The sequence below is a fragment of the Schistocerca nitens genome, chromosome 10 (assembly GCF_023898315.1).
Source record: "Schistocerca nitens isolate TAMUIC-IGC-003100 chromosome 10, iqSchNite1.1, whole genome shotgun sequence".
Taxonomy (NCBI): Eukaryota; Metazoa; Arthropoda; class Insecta; order Orthoptera; family Acrididae; genus Schistocerca; species Schistocerca nitens.
Genome location: NC_064623.1, coordinates 226,327,886 through 226,355,446, shown reverse-complemented (window position 1 = coordinate 226,355,446; position 27,561 = coordinate 226,327,886). Strand labels below are relative to the sequence as shown.

The 27,561-nt window shown below is 45.5% G+C and overlaps 1 protein-coding gene across 1 annotated transcript in view; it reads left to right on the top strand.

Moving 5' to 3' along the window:
* Positions 1–27,561, top strand: part of LOC126210183 (cytochrome P450 4C1-like) — a 194,472-nt gene that overhangs the window by 82,786 nt on the left and 84,125 nt on the right. The window contains exons 2-3 of the mRNA XM_049939347.1: positions 2,556–2,805; positions 18,810–19,011. Of these exons, the coding sequence (XP_049795304.1) occupies positions 2,591–2,805; positions 18,810–19,011 (417 nt within the window). The 5' untranslated portion in view covers positions 2,556–2,590. The remainder of the gene's footprint in view (positions 1–2,555; positions 2,806–18,809; positions 19,012–27,561) is intronic.

Below are 27,561 nucleotides of genomic sequence, written 5' to 3'. Positions count from 1 at the left end.
AGGAAGTGTCCTATAGGTTCTGATGAGTGAGTTTCCAACTATCAAAATGTGCGACATAAACGGCCGTTCGATTTGACTGCACCGACTTAGAAGCTTCAGCTTTTTTACACTGCCAAGGGCTATCGAGCTCAACATGTGACATGGCTTTGTACTTGAAACATCTACCCGTTCCTGAGCAAAGGGGTTTTCAAGAGAGTCAAGCAGAAAGATAGATACACAGACAGACGGCCACCAAAGAGGTCCTATGAGGGCCCCTTTCCTACCGTTTGAGGCAGAGAACCCTAAAGAAAAAGACAAGTGGAAGTACTTTAAGGCGTGAAGGCGTGTCCCTGTCACGAAGCCAGAATCTCGCTGCACTGGTTCCAGGAGCATTATAGTGAACTTACTTTGTTGTCTTGGCTACGAAATTCGCCTCATCCGATCCCAATGGAGCCCTTTTGTAGCGCTATGGGCGCTATCTCCGCAACGAAAAACCGTCCGTGCCGCGCGGGATCGCCGATGCACTGCGCTCCCAAAGTGGACTAGGACGCTACTGAGCGTTTGGACACAGCGTTTTCGCTTCTCAGTGTTCAATGGCAGGCCTCACTGTCAGCAACCATAGATGTAGACGTACTGGTACTGCGGAAAGTTTCACTGCGTGGCTCAAGAATCACGTAGCAGTACTTTTGCAGTGAATTTACGAAACCAGCTGATATTTCATGCATTGTTGGTGTTGATCGTGGAAGTGTGGTACATTTCAGACTGTAGCTCTTCTTTATACGGCTATTTTGGTAGTAACTGTTTATATTTATCGGTTGACATTCCATAAATCTACATGTAATATTACATTTTATTCAAACAGAATTTTCTCTACTTCACTGGCGGATTTCTGTATGGTCGGTGGCGCTAACCACCGTCGTTCTTCTCCATCTATTGTGTTTCGCCAAAAAGGAGTAACGGAGGAAGAAGTTTACCGAATATCATTTGATGAGATTGCTTCTGGTGACAACGGAGTTGACAGTGATGAAAGTGAAAAAAATGGTTCAAATCGCTCTGAGCACTATGGGACTTAACATCTGTGGTCATCAGTCCCCTAGAACTTAGAACTACTTGAACCTAACTAACCTAAGGACATCACGCAACACCCAGTCATCACGAGGCAGAGTAAATGCCTGACCCCGCCGGGAATCGAACCCGGGAACCCGGGCGTGGGAAGCGAGAACGCTACCGCACGACCACGAGCTGCGGACGATGAAAGTGATGAGAGTGATTCGACATTCACTTTCATCGAGATATGTAAAAAAGTACGTTTGCTCCAAAAATAGTTTCGGTGGCTGCTGTGTCATCCTGTGTATACAAAAATGATTTATCATCTCAGAGTAAGCCACACAAGTGATACGCAGACGAAACTATTCGCCACGAAAGCTGTAGACATCAGCCTATTCACTGATCATCTAGAAGATGTGCAGTCTCCAGTTCGCAAAAAACCCTGGCCCATGTTGTGTGGATGTGTTCAGTGTGCAAAGTACTTTTTTGCTGAGAGCTGGCAAGAACTGTTTCAAGAGATAGCACGAAAATTAAAAGAAAGTTAAAGCAAGTTGAACCACCAACTATCGAACTTACGTACTGTGATGGGGTAATTGTTACCTGTGATGACCAAATTTAATGATAATATTTTGTAGTTATTAAGGTGAATCATACTACTAAAATTATGTAAAGTATTTTCTGGTGAATCCGATTTAAAACATATAAATTATTGTTCATGCTGCTGTGCAACAAATTTTAACGAATTTTGCCTCCCCTCAAAGAGTTAATTGACCTTTTATTTGAAAAATATTTTTCATTTCATGCACTGTTTATAAGGGGCGATCAAAATGTTTCAGTTTGGCGGAGTTTCTGGGGCACATATGCAACGTAGCGTGACGCCCATGCGGATATAGAAGCACCGATAGGTAGCCAAGCATTGGCGCCACTTCAGGTGAGTCTGCGGTGAGCGCGGAAACGACAGCACTGGCGACGTTGTTACCGAGTGCTCGTGAGCACGGCCGTCGTGCTTCTTTTCTCGGTAGCCAAAGGTGAAGCAGCGGTAGCCGCTCACTAGAGGATTAAGAACGTGGAAAGCCAACGCTGTGGAGCGGCGCGCCGCGTGCCGTGTTGGTGACGGACGCCGGTCGGCCTGGAAGGCCAGCCCCGTCCAGCCAGCTCCAGTCGAGCACCCAGAAAAAGGCTTGAAAGGTCGCCGATTCCTGCCGGGAGAGGCTGATGCTGTACACTCGGCAGTTACCGACTTATTCGTGCACCAGAACACGCTGTTTTACCAAATGGGCATTCTCGACCTGGTGCATCGGCTGGACGATTGCCTCAATGACTATGGCGATTTTGCCTGACTGCCATACCTATTCTAAATTGCGTGCCTTCAAACGGAAACTTTTTGATCACCCCTTATTTGAACGCAATACATTTAAAACACCAATATTGTTGACAAAACCTCTGGTGCTGGCCATTATTTCTCAACTTGACTGTTGACAGTACGGAGAAACATCAGAATACGTGACCAGCTGCGCTTGTGACTGCAGGTCGGGTGTTGGGAGCCTCCGTTGCCTGTCGAACAATGGCGTGGTGGTGGTGGCTGCTGGTGCAGTTGGCGGTGTGGTGCTGCGCCAGCTCGGTGGCGGTGCTGTGGTGGAAGTGGGCCACCAAGCCCCACGTGGACGCTCCGGGGCCCCCCACGCTGCCCATCATCGGGAACATCCTCGAGTTCCTCGAGATGCCGGTCACCCTCCGTAAGATGTTCGACCTCCACCGCCGCTACGGAGACTTGACGAGGTAAGCTAATGCCATCTGGTAGGTGAGTGGTCCGCCACAACGAAACGTACAGAATGAAACGTGACGTCTAATCTCTGCAAATCAGTAGCATAATTTTGGGCGATACAATACTTTTCCGTAACTTGAGGCATTACAGTATTAATGAAGTGAACAATGGTGTGAGACCTTAACTTTTCCCGGCGAACTGAATGTTCAAATAACTTACTGGTTTGCTGCCGGGTGACGTCGTCAAACACCGCCGATTTTTCTACAGGAGCACACCCTGCCATTCTCAAGGCACAAATGCAAGGAAGAAGAATTGTGCAAGAAAATTTAATACCTCGGTTCACAGAGGAGAAACAAGGAAGACACCACACACAGAACAAGTGTCAACACAAACAAAGATAACCAACATCAGATATATCGATAGTTATTATTAATCAACAGGTGAGGTAGAACTAATTCTGTCCCTCTGTTTTTTTATGAGAGACAGAGCCGGATTCCAAGCAGCATTTAAACAAAATCCACCATCTCTGTTAATAAGGTTGCTTGATAGTTTGATTTCAACAGCTTCCTTAGTAACACTGTCCCAATAGCTGGACATGCAAGCCAGAATCTCCGTGTTGTTGTATTACAGAACATTGCCTTGACACCGGTCATCCTATGGAATACATTTTATATTGTCTAACGCTTTTTCCAGATCGACAAATCCTATGAACGTTTCTCGATTTTTCTTTAGCCTCGCTTCCATTAGTAGCCGTAACGTCAGAATTGCCTCTCTCGTCCCTTTACTTTTCCTAAAGCCAAACTGATCGTCACCTAGCGCATTCTCAGTTTCCTTTTCCATTCTTCTGTATATTATTCTTGCCAGCAACTTGGTTGCGTGAACTGTTAAGCTGATTGTGCGATAATTCTCGCACATGTCAGCTCTTGCAGTCTTCGGAACTGTGTCGATGACATTTTTCCGAAAGTCAGATGGTACGTCGCCAGACTCGTACATCCTGCACGCCAATGTGAATAGTCGTTTTGTTGCCACTTCCCCCAATGCCTTTAGAAATTTTGAAGGAATTTTATCTATGCCTTCCGCCTTATTTGAGCCTAAGTGCCCAAAAACTCTCTTGAATTGCGATTCTAATACTGGATCCCCTATCTCCTCTAAATCGACTCCTGTCTCTTCTTCTACCGCATCAGACAAATCTTCCCCTCACAAAGGCCTTCAGTCTACTCTTTCCACCTATCCGCTCTCTGCTCTGCATTTAACAATGGAATTCCTGGTGCCCTCTTAGTGTTGCTACTTTTGATTTTAATTTCACCGAAGGTTATTTTGACTTTCCTGTACTTTCTATTTATTTCATTCCTCACCTACTTGTATTTCTGTATCCCTGAATTTCCCGCCGGTCGAAGTGGCCGTGCGGTTCTAGGCGCTGCAGTCTGGGACCGCGAGACCGCTACGGTCGCAGGTTCGAATCCTGCCTCGGTCATGGATGTATGTGATGTCTTTAGGTTAGGTTTAACTAGTTCTAAGTTCTAGGGGACTGATGACCTCGAAGTTGGGTCGCATAGTGCTCAGAGCCATTTTTGAACCTGCATTTCCTGAATATTTTTGTACTTCCTTCTTTCATCGATCAACTGAAGTTATTTCCTCTGTAACCCATGGGTTCTCTGCAGTTGCCTTCTTTGTACCTATGTTTTTATTTCCAACTTCTGTGATGGAGCTTTTTAGAGATGTCCATTCCTCTTCAACTGTACTACCTACTAGGCTATTCCTTATTGCTGTAGCTATAGACTTAAAGAACTTCAAAAGTATTTCGCCATTCCTAGCACTTCCGTATCCCACTTCTTTGCATACTAATTCTTCCTGACTAATCTCTTAAACTTCAGCCTACTCTTCATCACTATTACATTGTGATCTGAGTCTGTATCTGCTCCTGGGTACGCCTTACGATCGAGTACCTGATTTCGGAATCTCTGTCTGACCACGATGTAATCTAACTGAAATCTTGCCGTATCACCCAAGTATACCTCCTCCTCTTGTGATTCTTGAACAGAGTATTCGCCCCTACTGGCTGAAATTTATTACAGAAGTCAATTAGTCTTCCTCCTCTGTCATTCCTTGTCCCGAGCCGGTATTCTCCTTTAACCTTTTCTTCTACTCCTTCCCCTACAACTGCATTTCAGTCCCACATGACTATTAGATTTTCATCTCTCTTCACGTACTGTGTTACTCGTTCAATATCCACATATACTTTCTCTGTCCCTTCATCTTCAGCTTGTGGCCGTCGTAGGGATGGAAAAAAACCGACTGGTTAAAACCGATACCGGTTTTGAACAACAGGTATTTTTTGGTATGTGTTTGGTCTCGGCTATCATAGCTGTTTCATATTTTTTACTAATAACCGAGTAAAAAAAAAGAAATGAAATATCAATTAGCCATATCAGCAGTGCCGAAATTGTTCGTATTTAAATAAACCATTTTGTAAAATGGAGTAATTTTTATTCGTAAAATTAGTTTGGTTTGAAATATTGCGTTGTTATAGAAAACGGTAGAAGTTATTAGTGGTACTTTAAGAACAATGCTGACAGAAACGAGCAACAAACGCAGGGCGTGAGAACTGGCAGAGCACTGCTGCTGAGACAACGAGTGGCTGCCCTCTCGTGGCGCGGCCTGTGGTCCGCGTGCGGCGTGCGGAGTGCACGACTCGTGCACACCTGGCCTACAGAACAGTTCCTCGCTGTCGGCCTCGGACACCAGTTGTACTGCAGATTGGCACAAATACTAGTTGGGAAACATTTTTACGAAGTGACGTAGCAATGAAGTTCAGTGCTTCGTTTGCTTCAAAAATCAAACATTTGTCTGCCGTTTCTATGAAATCATGAAAAAGAGGAAGGAGGTTATGGTAACAGTAATAAATAAAAAAAACAATTAATTCATGGTATACAATAAGAATAGAAAGTAGGTAGTCTGCTGGCTGTGTCTACATAGCATGCCTGTATCTGCTTGCAGCCCTCGAAAACGGACACGTTAACATGAAAAACAGACTTCTCCAACCTCAGCTTTCTCCCTTTAGCCCTGATTTGTCGTAATGTTCAAACAGTGGTATGATGACCAGCTACAACATTAATTTTGAACAGAGTATGAAAAAATTAGAATCACTAGGCGGATGCTGGTGACCTTTTGTCGTGTTTAACCACTCATCACTTTTCGAAAAAATGATCGAACGGTAGACGGAACAAGTTTTCTTTTATTTCCCTGTTTAATATTTTGATTCTATGTATCTTGAAACTGAGAGAGTAAAAAAATTTCGATATCTACGTTTATTACAGAAAATAAAAGGAATAAAAACCAAAAATAGATTTTTCAGAAATAGATTATTTTGAGTGGTTTTAGCAGTCAGTCTGGCGTGAAGAAAAACCGACAGAAGCGGAAACTGGTTGTTTCAGCGAAAACCGTCAACCCCAGGCTGTTGCCGTCTCGGAAGACGGCAGTTTCTCCAGCGAGGGGTAGGTAGGCTGCCTCCTGATATCGTGCAGTCTCCTTTTGCTTGGCTTACGAAGCATCCCCAACTCTCTTGTGGGTCCCTTTTTAGGTACTCCACGTCGACGTCTGCTCGCAGATACGTATCGTCGGTAGGTTTTACTTCCCGACGTGACAGCGACGACTCTCCGATGAGGTGCGAGCCTTGTGTTTTGCTATTACTGCGAGTCTTGTAAATATCGCTTTTATTTAGTAATTTTCCCGGTTAAAACGCTCCCCTTTTATGATTAAGACAGCCTGTGCCACCTTTCGGAGGGAGAGCGGACGTCAGAGAGTCACAAAATTTCATATTAAGAAAGTCCGTAAAACACGTAAACGTTCACTTAAGTTAGCGTGTTAGTTAATGCCTACGCATTCCGCTAGATGGTGCTGACTTACTGCTCAATAACTTTGGTTCCGTAAAACCTTCACTGATTAGTACTAGGTAAATGAAATAAGTACAACACTCTTGTATTTCACTTTCACTCTATATTCAAGGATTAAGATGGTGATGGATGATAGTCTATTTAAAAGGTTCCTAGCCTGGAGGAATCTAAATAGTCCGCAAATGCCGATGTGCACGCGCTCTACGTCCAGTTTCGCAACTAACGGCACACGACACTTTCAAAAGTCCACACGTTAATATCTGAATACCGGTACCTCTGAATTCACTCGTATCAGCAGATAATTTGAGTTTCTGTCGTCTATATGTCCGTAAAGTTCCAATCTAGCACTAAAGTCCTAAAATCCCCTTAATACTCCGTTGCTACCAACAGTCAGAGATCGTACTCTACATCACTTTTAATATCCGTAATATTCTAACAGTTTATCGTGAATCTTAACACGATAACGTCCAATCTAATTATTGTCTCGCTGACTGACACGGGTTCCCCGGCCTTTAACGAAACAATCACGGAAAAAAAGGCGGCAATAGTGACGATCAGGCCTTTTTATAGGTTTTTCATCACAAGAGTTTAACGTCACTGCCTTCTCCATGACGGAGCTTCCGTGGCTTTGCTGCTCTTAGACGTCAAACTACTTGCTGATATACTATAATTTTGATCTGCAATTACCGAACTCTGATTCTACACTGTTTTCCCCTCTAAAAATTGTATTCTTAAATTATTCTTTCTACAGCTTTTATCACTGTAAACTGAACCGAGGTGTTACACTTAGGGCAGCTACTAGACATGGCATGGACTCTACAAGTCTTTGGAAAAAATATTGAGCCACACTGCCTGTATAGCGGTCAGTAATTGCAAGAGTGTTGCCGATGCGGGATTTTGTGCGCGAACTGATTTCTCCGTTATGTCCCACGATTGTTTGATGGGGTTAATGTCGTTTGCTCGAATTGTCGAGAAGGTTTGTCAAACCAGTCGTGAAGAATTATGGGCCAGTGCTTTGATTCATTGTATCCGAAAGCGTACCATCTTCGTTTGGGAACATGAAGTCCACGAATGGCTACAAAATGTCTCCAAGAAGCCGAACATAACAATTTCCAGTCAATGACCGGTTCTGCTGCACGAGAGGACGCAGTCCATTCCATGTAAACCCAGCCCACATCCAGCTTGCAGAGTGCTTTGTTGACAACTTGGATCCACGGCGTCGAGGGGTGTGCGCCGCACTCGAACCCTTGACCGTCGGCTCTTACCAACTGAAGCCGGGACTCGTCTAACCAGGCAACCGTTTTCCAGTCGCGTAGTGTCCAAACGATACGGTCACGAGCCCAGCAGAAGCTCTGCAGGCGATGTCGCGCTCTTAGAAAAGGAATTCGTGACGGTCTGCCACTGCCATAGCCCATTAACACCAAATTTCGCCTCACCGTCCTAACGGATGTTGGTCGTATGTCCCACACTGATTTCTGCACTTTTATCTCGGACCCCTCTCCAAACCCCCATGGGGATAACTGCGCTCGATATTCAATTATTTCGGCACACAACAAAAGATATTTCGTAGATTAATCCCTTCACTGCGTACCTTGTAGTTTTATCCTCATCCCACTTGCGAATGGATTGTAGACTGGTATAATCTTACCGCACGAAAGCCCTTCTTTAAAAGATACTAATTCTACGAAGTTTTGCGGTCGCCAGCTCAGAAGGAGCAATTTTATTTTATTCTTTCACAACCGATTTAACTTCTATTGAAACGAGTTCACTTTATGACAGTAAATTACAGTGTGCTGCTATCAGTCCAGAAGGACAAAAGCTGTGATATTTACGACGTAGCTGAATGGCTACCATCATTAAGTTTTGCAATTGCTAATTAATGAAAACTAAATTAGTGGAAAATAAGTGAAATTACTCTCATGATCAATATCAGCAAATAAGTTAGCAATGCGATCGGTAAAGTGTAAGTTAGCGTGCCACTAGTAAATTTCAGATGAATACAAATAGATCTGAAGCTGTCTTTTCCTGCTTTACTAAAGGTGCCATAACTGGTTCAGTGGTAATAGTATTGTCAGATTGTTGTGTGTGTGTGTGTGTGTGTTGGGGCTTATGGGCGCTCAACATCGAGGTCATCAGCGCCCTGACACACATTAAAAGGAACGAATGTGGACAGACCTAATAAAACTGAAAAACACATTCAAACAAAGTAGGAAAAGAAGGAAAATACGACAAAAGAAAGTAAAACCGAAGGAAAGGGAAAACATAGCAACAAGAATGCCACACAAAATTGTCATTGGCTGGCCACTTACATAAAATATGGGCGCAGTGAACAAATTAAAATCCTCTCCCTAAAATCTTTGTAAAAACATTTGACATGGCACAGAACTTTAAAACTTTAACCACATTCGTCCCAGTGTTGCCTAAAAGAGAAGGCAGGTCCGCTGGCAAGTCAGCCGCGACCCGCTGGTCAGAAAATAAAACGCAATCCAATAAAACGTGGCGCACAGTGACCTGGACGCCGCAAGCACCACACAATGGAGGGTCTTCTCGCCGGAGCAGGAAGCCGTGCGTCATAGGGCTGTGGCCTATTCGAAGCCGAGTGAGGAGAACCTCGTCTCGTCGATGGGGCTGAAACGAAGTACACCACACACGCGTTGTGGGCTTCACTATACGGAGCTTATTGTCAGTCACTTCCAGCCACTCATCCTCCCACCGACGCATGACTCGGGAGCTCACCAGCGAGGTGAGTGCGTGCAAGGGGATAGCACACTGAGATACTTGTGGATCGAGACACGCCTCCTTGGCTGCGAGATCCGCCCTTTCATTCCCAGCAATGCCGACATGCCCCGGAACCCAGCAGAAAGATACAACCTTCCCCAGTCGCTGTAGTCGGAGGAGGGCATCCTGGATGGTCTGGACAATTTTGTCTGCCGGATACATACGTTGCAATGAGTGAAGGGCACTGAGTGAATCGGAACAGACAAGAAATTTAGGAGAGGAAGAAAGTCTCATCTGTTCCAGTGCCCGCAAGACCGCAGACAATTCTGCATCAAAGACAGTAAAAGTCTGAGGCAGTCGGACCTTGAGGACACGATCCGGAAAAACTACTGAGCAACCAACGGAATCCCCCTGTTTCGACCCATCTGTAAAAACAGCTACACAGTCGTGGTGCTCAGATAAAATGGCAGAAAATGCCGTATTAAAAACGGTGGCAGGAGTGCAATCTCTCTTGTACTGCAATAAATCTAAAATCACTCCGGGCCTCTTCAGTAACCAGGGTGGCAGGCGGTTAAAACCCTGCATTTGGGGTTGTACAGACTCCACACCAAGCGACTCTAGCACACGTTGCACACGGATCCCAAATGGCAACGTAGCCCGGGGGCGGCGGGAAAAAAGGCGGTCCAGAGGTGGATGGGCAACAAGATGGTGAGCAGGCGAGCTGGGAGCTCCAAGAAAGTGACAAGCGTGGCGCACCAGCAGGAGCTGCCGCCGGATGGTAAGTGGCGGTTCGCCAGCCTCAGCACAGAGGCTGGGTACGGGACTGGTCCGATAAGCACCCGTGGCCAGTCGAATCTCAGCATGGTGGACAGCGTCAAGGACCTGCAAATAAGATGGCCTTGCTGACCCATATACTGTGCACCCGTAGTCCAGCCGTGAGCGCACGAAAGCTCGATAAAACTGAAGGAGACGCGCCCTGTCTGCGCCCCAGGACCTGTGGCTGAGGTACTTGAGGATGTTCAGTGCCTTCAGGGTTCTGGCTTTCAAATCACGTAGGTGTGGCAGCCATGACAACCTGGAGTAAAAAGACGACGAGAACGATTAAAATGAACACAAACACACTTATCGGCAGAAAACCGAAAACCCGTCTTTGCAGCCCACTCCTCTAACCGCCGCACTGTTAGCTGCAACTGACGGCTCACGGCTGCAACACTGGAGGAGGAACAGAAAACAGCAAAGTCGTCCACAAACAAGGAGCACTGTACTGGACTCCTCACTGTAGACGTTATACTGTTGATGGCTATGGGAAAGAGGGTAACGCTTAAAACACTGCCCTGGGGGACACCGTTCTCTTGCTCAAAGCGATCAGACAGTGTGTTACCAACGCGGGTCCGAAAAAACCGCTGAGACAGGCAAGACCGAATGAAAATGGGGAGGCGGCCACGAAAGCCCCATTGATTGAATACAGTGTCTCCAAGTAGTATCGTATGCCTTACTGATATCAAAGAAGATACCAATACAGTGATGATGACGGCGGAAAGCCTGCTGAATAGCCGCCTCGAGGAGGGTCAGGTTGTCAACTGTGGACCGAAATTTTCGGAATTCACACTGAAAGCGGCTAAGGAGCTTTCTAGTCTCTAACAGCCAGACCAGACGACGGTTAACCATCCGTTCCAGGGTCTTTCCGACACAGCTTGTCAAGGCGATACTACGATAACTACTGGGACATGTGTGGTCCTTTCCTGGTTTGAGGAGAGGTATGAGGATTGCCTCCCTCCACGAGGTGGGGAACACTCCTGTCTGCCATATGAGATTAAAACATTCGAGGAGCATTTCCTTTGACGCCGCTGGCAGATGTCGAAGCATGGAGTACCGGATGCGGTCGTAACCTGGCGCAGTGTCAGAAGTCGCAGTAAGTGCCGATTCAAGTTCCCACATGGAGAAAGGGGAGTTGTAGGCCTCAGAACTGTTCGACCGAAAGTCCAAGTTCGCTCTTTCGACAGTCGAACGGTAGCGACGAAACGCTGGATCCTGGGTTTCAGTGGCAGTACTTTGTGCAAAATGCTCTGCCAGCGTCTGAGCAATGGCTCTGGGTGTTGTTTGGAGGCTTCCCTGGTTCAGGACTGCAGCTATTGGTAAACGGCTGCGTTTACCGGAAATCCTCCGGATGGCTTCCCATACCTTTGTGGAACAAGTGGAACGGTTGATGGAGTCCAGGAACTCCTGCCATGACCTTTTCTTGCTCTCGCGATTCGAAAGGCGGTAAGATTGACCGCTGTTGGGCGGCATTTAAATCGGGGAAGAGCGGCACGCCTGTCCCGGATGGCTGAACGGCACTCTTCTGTCCACCAAGGCACAAGGCGCCGCTTAAGAGGGCCAGAAGACTGTGGTATGGACAGGTTAGCAGCATGATGGATCACAAGTGTGATGTGATCCACCCATTCCTGTACGCTGTAGTGGCGTTCAAAGCCAACCGAATGAACAGTGGCCAGTTAGCCCTGCCAATCATCTACGATGGCAGCCTCTGCTCCAGCAATACACCATCCAGGAGATGAATGCGGATGGGGAAGTGATCGCTGGAATGAAGGTCGTCAATGACCTCCCAGTGAACAGAGTCGGTGAGGTTTGGAGAGCAGAAAGATAGGTCAATGGCTGAGAATGACCCAGTAGCAGTAGAGAAATGAGTTGGAGTACCTGTGTTGAGGATGCACAACACTTGAGATGTTAGGAGGCTCTCCAAACTTCGACCTCGAGTGCAAAGAGAAGTGGAGCCCCACAGGACATGATGGGCATTGAAGTCCCCCAGGAGGAGAAATGGGCGGGGAAGTTGTGCGATAAGATCTGTGAGAGCCTCTAAATTCACTGTATCCAGAGGGGGTAAATAAAGGGAGCAAACAGTAAGCCTTCGACGGGAATGAATTTCAACTGCAACTGCTTGCAGGTCAGTATCCAGGGGGAGAGCAGAGGAGTGGTGGTCGTTATTGACAAACACGGCGACTCCGCCTTTGGCCCTTTCTCCAGTCAGGTCATCTTTGCGATACAATGTATAGCCCCCTAGTACAGGAGCATCAGATGGTTTGAAGTGCGTTTCCTGTAAACACAAGCACAGGGGGCATTGTCGTGCTAGGATGTTCAGCTCCTCCACATGTGCCCGGAATCCATTCATGTTCCACTGTATAATGGGAGCCATCTATCATGGTGGGAGTACCTTCATTCTCACTTTCTGTCGGGGAGGAGAGCCCACAACAGGTGGAGGCTCAGTTTTGGGGCGAGATGATTGCCCCAGTCTGACATCAACCTCCATCGCCTCTGAAGAGGAGTCGAGAGAGACGTCAGAGAGAATGACATCGACATCAGCAGACTGTATAACTTCAGTCTCCTTCAGCGGGCGAGTCTTTACCTTTGGCTTGGATTTTTTGGTCTGAGGTGGCACTGGAGCCAAAACCTCAGAAGCAGTAGGGGGTGTAGCAGCGCTGGGCAGTGCACAAGACTGGACCCGGGAAGGGGCAGGAAGTTCCATGATGTCAGCTACCACGGCCTGGTCAGAAGGCTGGGGAGGAGCAGCAGGCTTCACAGGAACGGCAGCAGCACACGTACATTGACAAACGCAGGTGCTAGTGCTGACAGTAGCAACCTCCGTTTGTGTAGCGGCATCAGTTTTCAAGACTGGCTGTTTCAGAACGGAAGAAAAGGATGCAGCGAACGTGGGCGGCTGCAGGGACTTGAATAGTTTCTTTGCCTTACCATACGGGATGCGTTTTGCGGTTTTAAGTTCCTGGATCTTCTGTTCCTCAAGGAAAACTCTGCATTCCCTATTCCACACAGGGTGATCCCCAGAGCAGTTGACACACTTGGGAGGAGAGGAGCAACCAACTCCCTCATGGGCGGCTTTACCACAATTCCCGCAAGTGGCTTCCCCTCTACAGCCAAGAGTAGTGTGTCCAAAGTGTTGGCATTTAAAACACCGCATGGGGTTCGGGTAATAAGGCCGTACACTAAGACGTAGGAAACTTGCCTTCACATGCTCCGGCAATTTGGTGCTGTTAAATGTAAGGATAAATGAGTCAGTCTTTATGAGAGTACCATCCACCCATTTCATAACGTGTTGCACGTCGACAGTTCCTTCCCGGGACCATTCAGCCTTCAGTTCGTCTTGGAGAATGTCAACAAGATCTCTGCAAGTCACAACACCCTTGCTGTAGTTCAAGGTGTTGTGAAATTCAGTCTCTATCGCAAACTCCCCAAGAAATTGTGCCTTCTGAAGGTTCTGGACTTGCTGGAAGCTAGATGTTTCAACCAACAAGGTGCCATTTCGCAAGCGCTTCACAGATTGTAATGTGCCAGCAATACCTTCTAAGCCCTTCTCTATATAAAACGGTGAAACTTTATCGAAACTCCCATCTTTTCTTTTAATTATAAGAAACACATTCTGCGAAGCAGCATGCGTTCTGTTACGACTGCCTGAATCAGGAGGACTGGCTACACGAGCCCTCTTGTTAGATTGGGTGTTAGAACCTACCAGCGGCCCACCATTTCCGCTGGGAGGAGAAGAAGAAAAGTTCGAGGGTTCCATCTCGGTCCCACGAGCAGCTAGGGAACTAGAAGTCCACCTAGACAGAGCCCCGCGTGTCTAGGTAAGCCTTATAACACTGAGGTGCGGCAGGCTCCCCAGAGGTTGCCCGCTAACGACTGTTCCACCTCAACAGCCATGCATCTCATCAGCGCGCAGCACATCTTGAGATTGAGGTTTTTTTTTATAGAGGTTTATTCCATCCTCGCGATCCGGGCGGTCAAGCCAAGATCCCCATTCCCTGAGACACACAACATTCCACCGCAGCGCCGCACGGTGGTCGCTGAAGTATGCCCAGAGCTTACGGTGACAGGGGGCTGGCGGCGCTTACCAGTCCCCAGCTCAGGATCCCGGGGGTCGCCAAGCCCGTACCCGGCAAATGAATGCTGAGCCCCTGGGGGCTCAGATTGTTAATATAATGACCGTCTGAGGTTTCCTACTCACTTACTGTCAGTACTAAAAATATTGAAGAGCAGTACTGATGGCCCTCAAAATATTCTCAATATTGTCTACACATACTGAACGTGTGAGGTCAAATGTTAGCCGTTTACCAGTATCTTCCACTCATATATTGCAAAGATTCATGAACGAGCCAAGAATTGTTAATGGAATGAAAAGTCATTGCAGGAGCAAGAGCAAAGTGTGTAAAATGTATTTGTTGCACGCAGAGGACAATAGTCATGTAGTAGGCCTATACCTCAATAAAATTTGGGTTTCACGAAACCACACGCAAAAACGTATTTTACTCGACTTCAGCGCAAACATTGGCTGTACGTACGTTTACTTTCGTGTAGTGTACATCGGTGATGTAATGATGGGTGCAGTGATAAAGGGGCAGTAGGAGCTGCAAATAAAAAAATTTTGGGAGGCTGGGAATGCTCTCGGTCTTATCGAGGCGAGCCGTCGGAACTGAAATCCTGGCGCCAGCAAACCAGCGCTGTCGCGCACGGAGTTTCTCGTAAAGAAAATGCGTTCACACCTGACACGATAAAGTAGTAATGTCTTAGATGTTATCAACATTAATTCCATAGTTTTCTTAATAACTTTCTCTCTGGGATTTTACGCACTCATACTACAGGGTGATTTTTTCCACAGTGCACAATTCTAGGGAAGGTCTAATGAACTTATGTCCTCAAATGCACGGTTTCCACGCTAGAGACCATTTATCCAGGCAAATTTGTTCCAGAGACTCCAGTCTAACACACGCTGTACGTTGCAGCCACAGTTACAGTGTGTCTTGCAAATGGTTTCCCTGTACCTCAAAGTGTGCGTCATCTCTCTGACACGTCCACATCCGCCAGGCAGCATTCGAACGGTGTCGAAGGCAGCATGAACACGCTGTTCCAGGCGATCAGATGGATCCGTAACAAGAAATCGCGTCAGATTATATACATGAGGACACTGGAACAGCGTATTCACGCTCTCACGCTGCCTTCCACACTATTCCGATGCAGCCTGGCCGATATATATATATATATATATATATATATATATATATATATATATATATTTCTGCTGATGTTTGTTCGTACTTTTTTGCAGCAGCAGCAGTTTGCAAGAATTTTCTTTACACAGTGCTCCATCATATTGTAGACTAAAAATACAGATGTAACTATTTTCTTTCGGAATTTTTACTAGCACTGAAAATTATCACTATCAATGGTATGGGATTCAGGTGCCCATTTTCGTGGCGGCCGCTATGGTAGCCAACGGACAGTCTTCCGCTGTCGCGATTCCGGAAATTTTATACGATCTTTTGACCGTTTGTACTCAGTTAGAATTACTTAAAAACAATGACAAAGAATTCGGGATAATGAATTTCAGAGACCGATTTTAAATAACTGGCTCTACTGAATAATGGCGTGTGATGTTAGGACAGTAATCTTCCATACACTTCTATTCACTTATATTTAATAAAAATTCTTGTCCTGTTTATTGTAGCTGTTATGGTGCTGTAGTTGAAGAGCGCAGAACGATAATTGCCCTAACGCTTCATCTCCTTTGAGATGGAATTAATTTATTGCAAAGTTGGTTCCAAATTCCATCACAGATTAGTGTTGGATAACCTAGCTAACTCCACCATTTCTGGAGACAGCTTTATGACACATGTGACGCCGCCACCCCAATGTGTACAGTTTTAATACCAAAAAAATATTAACATCGCCAGACGTGAAACAGCTACTGTACATCCACACACCAGGCTTCCCTGCCTGCGACTGTCACCTTTCGGTTCTTCCAGCGCCATGGTAATCCACACAATCGCATTGAAAAGTTTCAAAATCCCTAGCTGATCTCTGTCTCTCTTAATTACTTTCTGAAAAGCGTCATACATTTCCCAATAACCTCTGCATATTACGCTTGTTATAACTATTGTTGACATTGGACTTGTGTTGCTGTAAATTTGGTTAATATAAAGTGTTGCATAATATACGTAGTTCCTTTGTCATAAAAGTTCCGGGTCAGGTTTTTTTAGAAATAAAAAATACTCCTATCGAAGTAGACCCCTCACAGTTGCCAACGTTTATGGAGGTCTTGGAAGCAAGCAAGGAAATATTCAGCCGCTATGCCTGTAAGCTCATTCGTCACAGTGCGTTCTTTTTAGTCGCTGTAGACAGGTGACCAGCTCCGGGATTGTCTTGCACTGAACCTCTGCCTTCACGAAACCTTCTATTCCACTCGAAACCACGATCTCTTCAAACTGCCTCGCGTGCATATGGCTTACTTAATCCTTGTTCACGTTTCACTAGGGATTTTTCCGAGCTTAACACACAATGTAATGTTCACTCTTTGCTCACAATCAGCAACCATTACGTCACCGTAACTACTGCGTCAGTAACCACAATAGGGCGTTGCTAATCACAGTGCTGCCACCTAGCGAGGTTTTGCAGAAACATGGCCATCTCAAGGACGCACACGTACCAGGAAACATAAAAACAGCATTTGTTTCTTTTTAGTACTGCAAACTCAGAAATAAAAGAATCTCTCCTGGAAATTTTCTGACATGATGGGAGATACTGCCATTTGTTATTCGTCATATAAGATATCTGACACGATATATGGAGATGCACAAGAACAGTTCTGATTTGAGACGCCATACACCGTTGGTTGTAGGCGCCAATGTCGTCAGTACTGGGCTTTAGTCTAGTTCAGATGCAGTTTTTGAACTTGTCTACATCGTGAAATTGGTCTGACATTCAGTGTGACTATGTATTAGGGAAATGCTGCCTACTGTATGAGTAAATGGCTGTTCACTAACCATGCACTGTTAGTGCAGGTATGTTATAATTTAGCGAACAACTAATGAAATAATGTTTTTTATAAGGTTTTATATTTTATCTTGAATAGGCCTGGATTGAAAACTAACTTTCTAGTTTGAAACTAGTTACCAGCATAATTAAATGCAATTGTGATGTATTTATGCTACCTAGATTACCACCCATCTCTTGACTTGTAGTTGTAAATACGTAGAAATACTCATTCGTTTGTTCTCATGTACTTCTCGATCTGTTTAACGTGCCGCATAACCATATTTTAATTTGAAAATTAGGAGTTGCATCCAAGACAGCAGCTTCAAAAATTGCCACGATTGTTGTTAACATAATCTTGCAACATATCCTCATTTACCACCTCACATTATGTGATGTTAAATGTGTGTTTATCTACATGAGTGTGTTGCAGAAAGGTGAGTACACCACCCTCTAGTTTGGAAAACACTTTTATTCCCAGACGTCTTCATCACGTTGGATGGAGTTACAACATTTCACTAGTTTCGAATCTTATGACCTATTATGGTCTTAAAAATGTATTATGTTGGACGGTCAGCTAATACTCATCTTGGTGTCTTTATTCAATAGCAGCATTCATTTTACTCGTGATGGCACATCTTTTCTTTTCTCTGGGAGTCTTGTTCGAAGACGTTCTCTGGAGGCTGGATCTGTCTCACATATACCACTGGGTCTACTTCTGTTATCAACAAATCACGAACCACATACTGTTCGAGGGGAACATGAATGTCATTCCTCACTTGCTAAGGCAAGGGTTGTATTTTACCACTATTTATCATTTCAAAATGTCCCACAGAGATGGTAGTTTACATGTTAGATGCTACCACGATTACCGCAATTCTAGCACAGTACGTTGTTCAGAGGCCTTGCGTGAGAGATAGGGGAGAGAGTGGACGTGGTACAGGATTCGGGGTAGACATAATCGGAACGACGCGTTTCTCGTTGCGGTGGCATCTTCTGACGAAATGTCAATCACCAACTTTCTCCTCCGAGTGCGAAAATATTTTGTTGACGCCGACCTACATAGGGCGAAACGATTATCATAACAAAATATGAGGGAAATCAGAACTCACACGGTAAGATATAACTATTCGTTTTCCGCACACACTGTTCGAGAGTGGAATATTACATAGTTATTGTGAAGGTGGTTCGATGAACCCCCTGCTAGGCACCTAAGCGTGATTTGTGGAGTATCCGTGTAGATGTAGATGGTTTGACAGCACTTGTTCATTCCCACCTCCATTGCTGCTAATAAATATTTGTGGTCAAAGATGCAAGAATTATTGAGAGATCTCCAGGAACAGATGCACTCCGTCTTTGACTTGTTGCCAAGATGCTTAGAGTCTTTTATTACGGTATTTGGAGAAATCACATCATAATGACTTCTTAGTGCATTGTACACGCCTTATACAGTCGTGTAAACTTTCTCACTGGTGTATTGTCATGTTCGTGAACTGTCGGGTCACGCTAATTATTGTTGTAATACGTGTACAACTGTTTTGTCTGCCATACCGACAATTGAACACGTGGGTAGCCGTCTTATCCTGCGGCAGGCTGTACCTGGGCCCAATGTTGGTGGTGCTGGTGGCACACCCAGATGACGCGCAGCACATCCTGCTGACGTCGAAGCTGGTGGATCGAGGCAGCTTCGGCACCAACGCCATGCGGACCTTCGTCGGCGACGGGTTGGTCACCCTGGATGCCGGCCGGTGGAGGGCGCACCGCAAACTCATCAACCCCACGTTCCACTCGGAGGTGAGTCAGCCAGCCGAGGTAAGGCAGCCGCTGGAAGACATGCTGAGTTCTCAAAAACCCCACAGTCATCTCTCAGGTGAACTAACTAGTTTTCTTTCTACAAGCTAGGCAATTTTCATTGTTTGTAGTCGTGCAAGGTAGCCGTGCGGTCTAAGCCGCCTTGTCACGGTCCGTGCGGCTCCCCCTGCTGGAGGTTCGAGTCCTCCCTCGGACGTGGGTGTGTGTGTCGTCCATAGCGTAAGTCAGTTTAAGTTAGATTAATTAGCGCGTAGGCTTAGGTGGCAATTTAAGGAGATGGGACCTGGATAAACTGAAAGAACCAGAGGTTGTACAGAGTTTCAGGGAGAGCTTAAGGGAACAATTCACAGGAATGGGAGAAAGAAATACAGTAGAAGAAGAATGGGTAGCTTTTAGGGATGAAATAGTGAAGGCAGCAGAGGATCAAATAGGTAAAAAGACGATGGCTAGTAGAAACCCTTGGGTAACAGAAGAAATATTGATGAAAGGAGACAATATAAAAATGCAGTAAATGAAGCAGGCAAAAAGGAATACAAACGTCTCAAAAATAATATCGACAGTCAGTGCAAAATGGCTAAGCAGGGATGGCTAGAGGACAAATGTAAGGATGTAGAGGCTTATCTCACTAGGGGTAAGATAGATACTGCCTACAGGAAAATTAAAGAGACCTTCGGAGAAAGGAGGACCACTTGCATGAATATCAAGAGCTTTGATGGAAACCCAGTTCTAAGCAAAGAAGGGAAAGCAGAAAGGTGGAAGGAGTATATAGAGGGTCTATACAAGGGCGATGTACTTGAGGACAATATTATGGAAATGGAAGAGGAAGTACATGAAGATGAAATGGAAGATATGATACTGTGTGAACAGTTTGACAGAGCACTGAAAGACCTGAGTCGAAACAAGGCCCCTGGACTAGACAACGTTCCATTGGAACTACTGACGGCCTTGGGAGAGCCATTCCTGACAAAACTCTACCATCTGGTGAGCAAGATGTATGAGACAGGCGAAATACCCTCAGACTTCAAGAAGAATATAATAATTCCAATCCCAAAGGAAGCAGGTGTTGACAGACGTGAAAATTACCGAACTATCAGTTTAATAAGGCACGGCTGCAAAATACTAACGCGAATTCTTTAGAGATAAATGGAAAAACTGATAGAAGCTGACCTCGGGGAAGATCAGTTTGGATTCCGTAGAAATGTTGGAACACGTGAGGCAATACTGACCCTACGACTTATCTTAGAAGAAAGATAAGGAAAGGGAAACCTACGTTTCTAGCATTTGTAGACTTAGAGAAAGCTTTTGACAATGTTGACTGCAATACTCTCTTTCAAATTCTGAAGGTGGCAGGGGTACAATACAGGGACCGAAACGCTATTTACAATTTGTACAGAAAGCAGATGGCAGTTATAAGAGTCGAGGGACATGAAAGGGAAGCAATGGTTGGGAACGGAGTGAGACAGGATTGTAGCCTCTTCGCGATGTTACTCAATCTGTATATTGAGCAAGCAGTAAAGGAGACAAAAGAAAAATTTGGAGTAGGTATTAAAATCCATGGAGAAGAAATAAAAACTTTGAGGTTCGCCGATGACTTTGTAATTGTGTCAGAGACAGCAAAGGACTTGGAAGAGCAGTTGAACGGAATGGACAGTGTCTTGAAAGGAGGATAGAAGATGAACATCAACAAAAGCAAAACGAGGATAATGGAATGTAGTCGAACTAAGTCGGGTGATGCTGAGGGAATTAGATTGGGAAATGAGACACTTAAAATAGTAAAGCAGTTTTGCTATTTGGGGAGCAAAATAACTGATGATGGTCGAAGTAGAGAGGATATAAAATGTAGACTGGCAATGGCAAGGAAAGCGTTTCTGGAGAAGAAAAATTTGTTAACATCGAGTATAGATTTAAATGTCAGGAAGTCGTTTCTGAAAGTGTTTGTATGGGGTGTAGCCATGTATGGAAGTGAAACATGGACGATAAATAGTTTGGACAAGATGAGAATAGAAGCTTTCGAAATGTGGTGCTACAGAAGAATGCTGAAGATTAGCTGGGTAGATCACATAATTAATGAGGAGGAATTGAATAGAATTGGGGAGAAGAGGAGTTTGTGGCACAACTTGACAAGAAGAAGGGACCGGTTGGTAGGACATGTTCTGAGGCATCAGGGTGGATCACAAATTTAGCATTCGAGGGCAGTGTGGAGGGTAAAAATCATAGTGGGAAACCAAGAGATGAATACACTAAGCAGATTCAGAAGGATGTAGGTTGCAGTAGGTACTGGGAGATGAAGCAGGTTGCACAGGATAGAGTAGCATGGAGAGCTGCATCAAACCAGTCTCAGGACTGAAGACCACACAATAACAGGCTTAGGGACCGTTGACTTCAGCAGTTTGGTGCCATAAGACAAATTTCCAGAATTCGTTGTTTGTAAGGACTTATAATAACGCGCTAAAGAAGCAAACAGAAATGAAAAAGGAACATCTTGTAGGAATTGCTGTACATGAAGATACTTTTATTCACACCCTTCAGAGGGTGTGGGTTATTTAAGATCGAAATCTCAAGCTCATACTTCATAGGATTGATACCGATCGACTATATTGTTATTGTCTTGTTCATCATATCATATGTGCAATGCATAAGCTTGGACTCCAAAATAAAGCTCTCCGTCTTCAGGCCATCGGGACCATCCGACCGCCGTGTCATCCTCAGATGAGGATGCGGATAAGGGGCGTGTGGTCGGTACACCGCTCTCCCGGTCGTTATGACGGTAGTCTTGACCGAAGCCGCTACTAATCGGTCGAGTAGCTGCTCAGTTGGCATCACGGGGCTGTGTGCACCCCGAAAAATGGCAACAGCGCCTGGCGGCCCGGATGGTCACCCATCCAAGTGCCGGTCATGCCCGACAGCACTTAACTTCGGTGATCTGACGGGAACCGGTGTATGCACTGCAGTAAAGCTGTTGTCCATTCAAAAATAAACAAGTTAAATTTTTTATTCCAAGAACATAGTCACTCTGGTCGAGATGAAAAATATTACGTTGGTGCATAATTTCTTTGCGTTTTTGTTTTGATCTTGGGTATTAATAAGAGCTTCAGCTGTATTTGGCCATTTATTACTGTACCATTACCTGTTCTGTGGCTCTAAAAGCCACATCTTCAGGTTACACATGATTAAAACGTTAGAGCGGAAAAGCTTGGAATCTTTTTTCCCAACATTCGTTGTCTGTCAAAACAAAACACGGCTAAAAGACGGTATGCCATGGATTAAAAACTGCCAGATTTCAGTATAGAGGGTGGGTTCAAAACAAGTCGTATCATACTGTATTCCAATAGCTATGGGATTTTTTATAGATTGTCATTTTTTTATTTGCAGTTCGCTGTTGGTATTTGAGTTTACATGTTATCATTTCGTCATTCGGAGCTGTGGACGCTTTAGAATGGGGTACTGAGTAGAGAAATAGGAACATTTCCCACATATGCTTCTGTTTGGTTTCAATAGAGGGGTGACAGCTGCGGAGAGAGCTAGGAACACTTTCAGCGTGTATGTGGAAAATGCCATTGGATAGAGAACGATAAGGAAATGCTTTACTCGTCTTAAGGAGGATCGTTTTGACGTTAGTGAGTCGACGCGTTTAGAAAGATCTTCGAGGTTTGATGAAAATCGTTTAAACGCATTAATCCGCAATGACCCACGGCAGTGTACTTGAGAATTGGCAGATGTCACAAACTACGGTGATTCCACCATCGTGCGACATTTGCATGCAATGAGCAAGGTTCAAAAATCGGCTGTGTGGGAACTGCGTGCTCGTAGATAGCATTGCAAAAATCAGCGGTTGACCATTTGTACATTTTTGCTTGCTTGTCATCAATCGACTTGTGAACAACAGTACTCGTGACGAGAAATTGTGGCCCTATGCTAAAATAAGGAAAATACAGGAATGGCTGAACACAAACAAAGCAGTAACTCCTCATAGAAAGGCCTGCAAGCATCCACAAAAGATAATGTTACGGATCTGGTGGAACAGCAGCTGTGTGGTGCACCACGAACTGCTGACCCGAGGTGCAGCCACGGCTGCTGACAACTGAGGAGTCTATACGCTCTGAACATGGCTTTACGAGTCCTTCACCTCAAAACCAAGTGATTTCTACAGTCGCTGAATCAAAACGTTACCTCAGCGTTGATAGACTAAATAGTGAAAGAAAATATACATAATTCTTGACTAAAGTCTCTGTTATGTGTATCTGTTTGTCAATTAAGCTTATGGGAAACGCTACACAAAGCCCATTATTACACACTGCTGGAAAGAAATTATTACACCTGGAAAGACGACGTCGATTTTGATCCGATGAGAGCATATGCCACCTACAGAATAGTAGATGGAACGATAATGGCTTAAACGTCGGCCCGCCAACAGCTAGTGTAGTTGCACAGCTACCAGAGGGCCTTCTGTGTCCACAGGCGCCAACTCCATGGGGCCTGAGGGGGGCCGAGCCCCCTCAAAAGTTCGTTTGAGGAGGGGGGGGGGCATTCCCCAATAATTTAAGAAAATTATTAGTTATATTATGCTTTGTAAAATCACAAAATTATGTTGGAATTTATTTTCCTTGTTTAACGATAGTTACCTTTGAAATACATTCAGTAGTGGGTTAAAACCAATAATTAGCAGGTTAACTGGAAACGAGCGGTGTGAATCATGACTTTGTTACGGTGCTGAGGGCATACTGGGAATTTGTCCCGGTGCTCGAACCTTCGGGTAAAGCCTTCAGAAGGACTGCAGCAGAGGCGCCTGGAACCCTCCGCCTAGCGTCGCCTTGACGCTTCGAGACACTACGACGCCTCGCCTATATAAAGCCCACCCTGCTGTCGCAGTCATTCAGTGTGCACAGTTTCGTTCAGTGCACGCTGCATACGTGTTTAGTGTTCCGACTTAAGTGTCCAGTGGACTATTTTATGTGACTATATTTTATTCGTTTACTTTAGTCTCTTAGTGTATTGTGAATTAAGTTTGGAATGGATAAATTTGTTACCAAACAGGCGCGCATACAAGTTGATGATACTGCAAGTCAACCTCCAACAATTATTGTGTCGTCAATTGCTTCATTGTCTTCAGGCGAGAACCGTTCACAGATGAAACCTGGACAATCCGGTAAGGGAAGATCATTTCAGAAGTCTTGGTTGATCAAATATACATGGCTAGAATATGAAGCATCTACCGAAAAAGTTTTTTGCAAAACCTGCAGAGAGGCAGATGCTAAAAATCTATTACAATTTTCTTCAGAAAAAGAAGATGCATTTACTTCTCTAGCGTTTTCTAACTGGAAAAAGGCTTTGGAAAAATTCCGTATTCATGAAAATACTTTCATGCATAAAGAAGGTGTTCTGAAACTAAATTCTATCACTGACCGAAGTGTGGCCTCCCAATTGAATGAACAGTTGGATAGGGATATGAAAGAAAGACCGTTTAGCTCCATACCTGAGTTTAAAGATTGATTAGGGCATTCGGGATATAAATGGGCCTCCTGCGATATTCAAAACGAGATCATTGATCTATTAGCAAAGTCTGTGTTCAAAAAGGTACTGGCTTCAATCAAGAAGACTGAACAGTTTTCTGTTATGGTTGACGAAACAAGTGATTCTTCGATTCACGGACAAGTGTCATTTTGTATTCGTACTGTCGATGATTCCTTAATCATCAACGAAGATTTTATTGGCTTATATGAGACCCCCAACACTGAATTACAAACTCTGGGTAGTATTTTGAAAGACGTTTTTGCTCGTCTTCATTTATCAATGGACAGCTTAAGAGAACAGTGCTGTCATGGTGCCTCGAATATGAGAGGTAAGTTCAAAGGACTAAAAAAATTTTTTTGTGGATATACAAGATAAAGAACATTATCTGCTCTGCACTGCTCACAGTTTAGACTTGTCAGTTGTAGACAGTCCCCGCCACCTTACGTCTATGAGGGATATTATGGCTTTAGCCAAAGACTTAATAAACACCGTAAGGGAATCCAACAAAGGGATGGGACTTTTCAGAAGCATACGATGTGAGAGCGCCAACGACCAAGCTGGTCTACGACCGCTTTGTCCGACTCGATGGACTATGTGAGCTTGTAGTATCTTGAGCGTACTGAAAAGCTTTGAAGAACTTCTAGAGTTTTTTGAAACATTTTCTGCAGAGGACAAAACAGAGGCAGGTTACAAATGTGCAGGCTACCTTGAGTCAATATTACAATTCAAAATTTATTTCTTTTTACGTCTTATTGCCGTGCAGTGAACTCAGTAGAGAATGTTAATGAAAAAATCCATCTAAGTGTTGGTGATCTGGAAAAAGTATATGAGGGCTTGATTTGTATATTGAATGGATGGAGTGACAGTTTTGAACACTTTTGGGAATTGTGTTTAAAAGAAAAGTTGATGATCCTTTGCTTCCTCGGAATCGAGGTATACCAAAGAAGAATGAAAACAACGAAGCCAGCTCAGTGCACGCTTTCAAAACCTCAAAGGAATACTACAAAACTACACTCCTGGAAATGGAAAAAAGAACACATTGACACCGGTGTGTCAGACCCACCATACTTGCTCCGGACACTGCGAGAGGGCTGTACAAGCAATGATCACACGCACGGCACAGCGGACACACCAGGAACCGCGGTGTTGGCCGTCGAATGGCGCTAGCTGCGCAGCATTTGTGCACCGCCGCCGTCAGTGTCAGCCAGTTTGCCGTGGCATACGGAGCTCCATCGCAGTCTTTAACACTGGTAGCATGCCGCGACAGCGTGGACGTGAACCGTATGTGCAGTTGACGGACTTTGAGCGAGGGCGTATAGTGGGCATGCGGGAGGCCGGGTGGACGTACCGCCGAATTGCTCAACACGTGGGGCGTGAGGTCTCCACAGTACATCGATGTTGTCGCCAGTGGTCGGCGGAAGGTGCACGTGCCCGTCGACCTGGGACCGGACCGCAGCGACGTACGGATGCACGCCAAGACCGTAGGATCCTACGCAGTGCCGTAGGGGACCGCACCGCCACTTCCCAGCAAATTAGGGACACTGTTGCTTCTGGGGTATCGGCGAGGACCATTCGCAACCGTCTCCATGAAGCTGGGCTACGGTCCCGCACACCGTTAGGCCGTCTTCCGCTCACGCCCCAACATCGTGCAGCCCGCCTCCAGTGGTGTCGCGGCAGGCGTGAGTGGAGGGACGAATGGAGACGTGTCGTCTTCAGCGATGAGAGTCGCTTCTGCCTTGGTGCCAATGATGGTCGTATGCGTGTTTGGCGCCGTGCAGGTGAGCGCCACAATCAGGACTGCATACGACCGAGGCACACAGGGCCAACACCCGGCATCATGGTGTGGGGAGCGATCTCCTACACTGGCCGTACACCACTGGTGATCGTCGAGGGGACACTGAATAGTGCACGGTACATCCAAACCGTCATCGAACCCATCGTTCTACCATTCCTAGACCGGCAAGGGAACTTGCTGTTCCAACAGGACAATGCACGTCCGCATGTATCCCGTGCCACCCAACGTGCTCTAGAAGGTGTAAGTCAACTACCCTGGCCAGCAAGATCTCCGGATCTGTCCCCCATTGAGCATGTTTGGGACTGGATGAAGCGTCGTCTCACGCGGTCTGCACGCTGGTCCAACTGAGGCGCCAGGTGGAAATGGCATGGCAAGCCGTTCCACAGGACTACATCCAGCATCTCTACGATCGTCTCCATGGGAGAATAGCAGCCTGCATTGCTGCGAAAGGTGGATATACACTGTACTAGTGCCGACATTGTGCATGCTCTGTTGCCTGTGTCTATGTGCCTGTGGTTCTGTCAGTGTGATCATGTGATGTATCTGACCCCAGGAATGTGTCAATAAAGTTTCCCCTTCCTGGGACAATGAATTCACGGTGTTCTTATTTCAATTTCCAGGAGTGTATTTACACTGATGTTTGTGAAACGGTGCAGTCTTGCATTACTGATAGGGTTGCTTCAACTGGACTCACACAGGTCATTGCAGTTAAACAAGAGTTCTTGCTTTTAGTAAACACAGGTGAAAAAAATTTGGAAAAATCAACTGAGTTTTTCAAAGATGACCTAAACATTGAGAGACTGGCTGACACTTGAATATGTTAGCCGATATCGCTAATAAAAAACAACTGGTCTTAAAGAACATGCGTGATGTAAGAAAGCACAATCCACAAGAGCCTGCAGTTGGAGAAATGTTATGTGAGGTAGTGAAGTGCATTGGAGTTCCAATCACGACAGCAGCAGCAGAACGCTGGTTAGCACTGTCCCAGAAGGTGCATTCGCGCAAGGCACACCGCTGCCACCACAGGACTTATGAACTGGGGTGCGACGAGCTACAACTCCCGTTCACTTCAGGTGTTTGTGGAGAGCGTGACAACCAGCACCCGGTATGTGCAGAATATTACTACGGCTGTTCTTTTGACGTTCTTGAACACGAAGGTGATGTGTTGTTCCAACAGGATAATGTTCCCCCAAGTACTGCCCACGAATTTGAACGTGCTCTGCAAG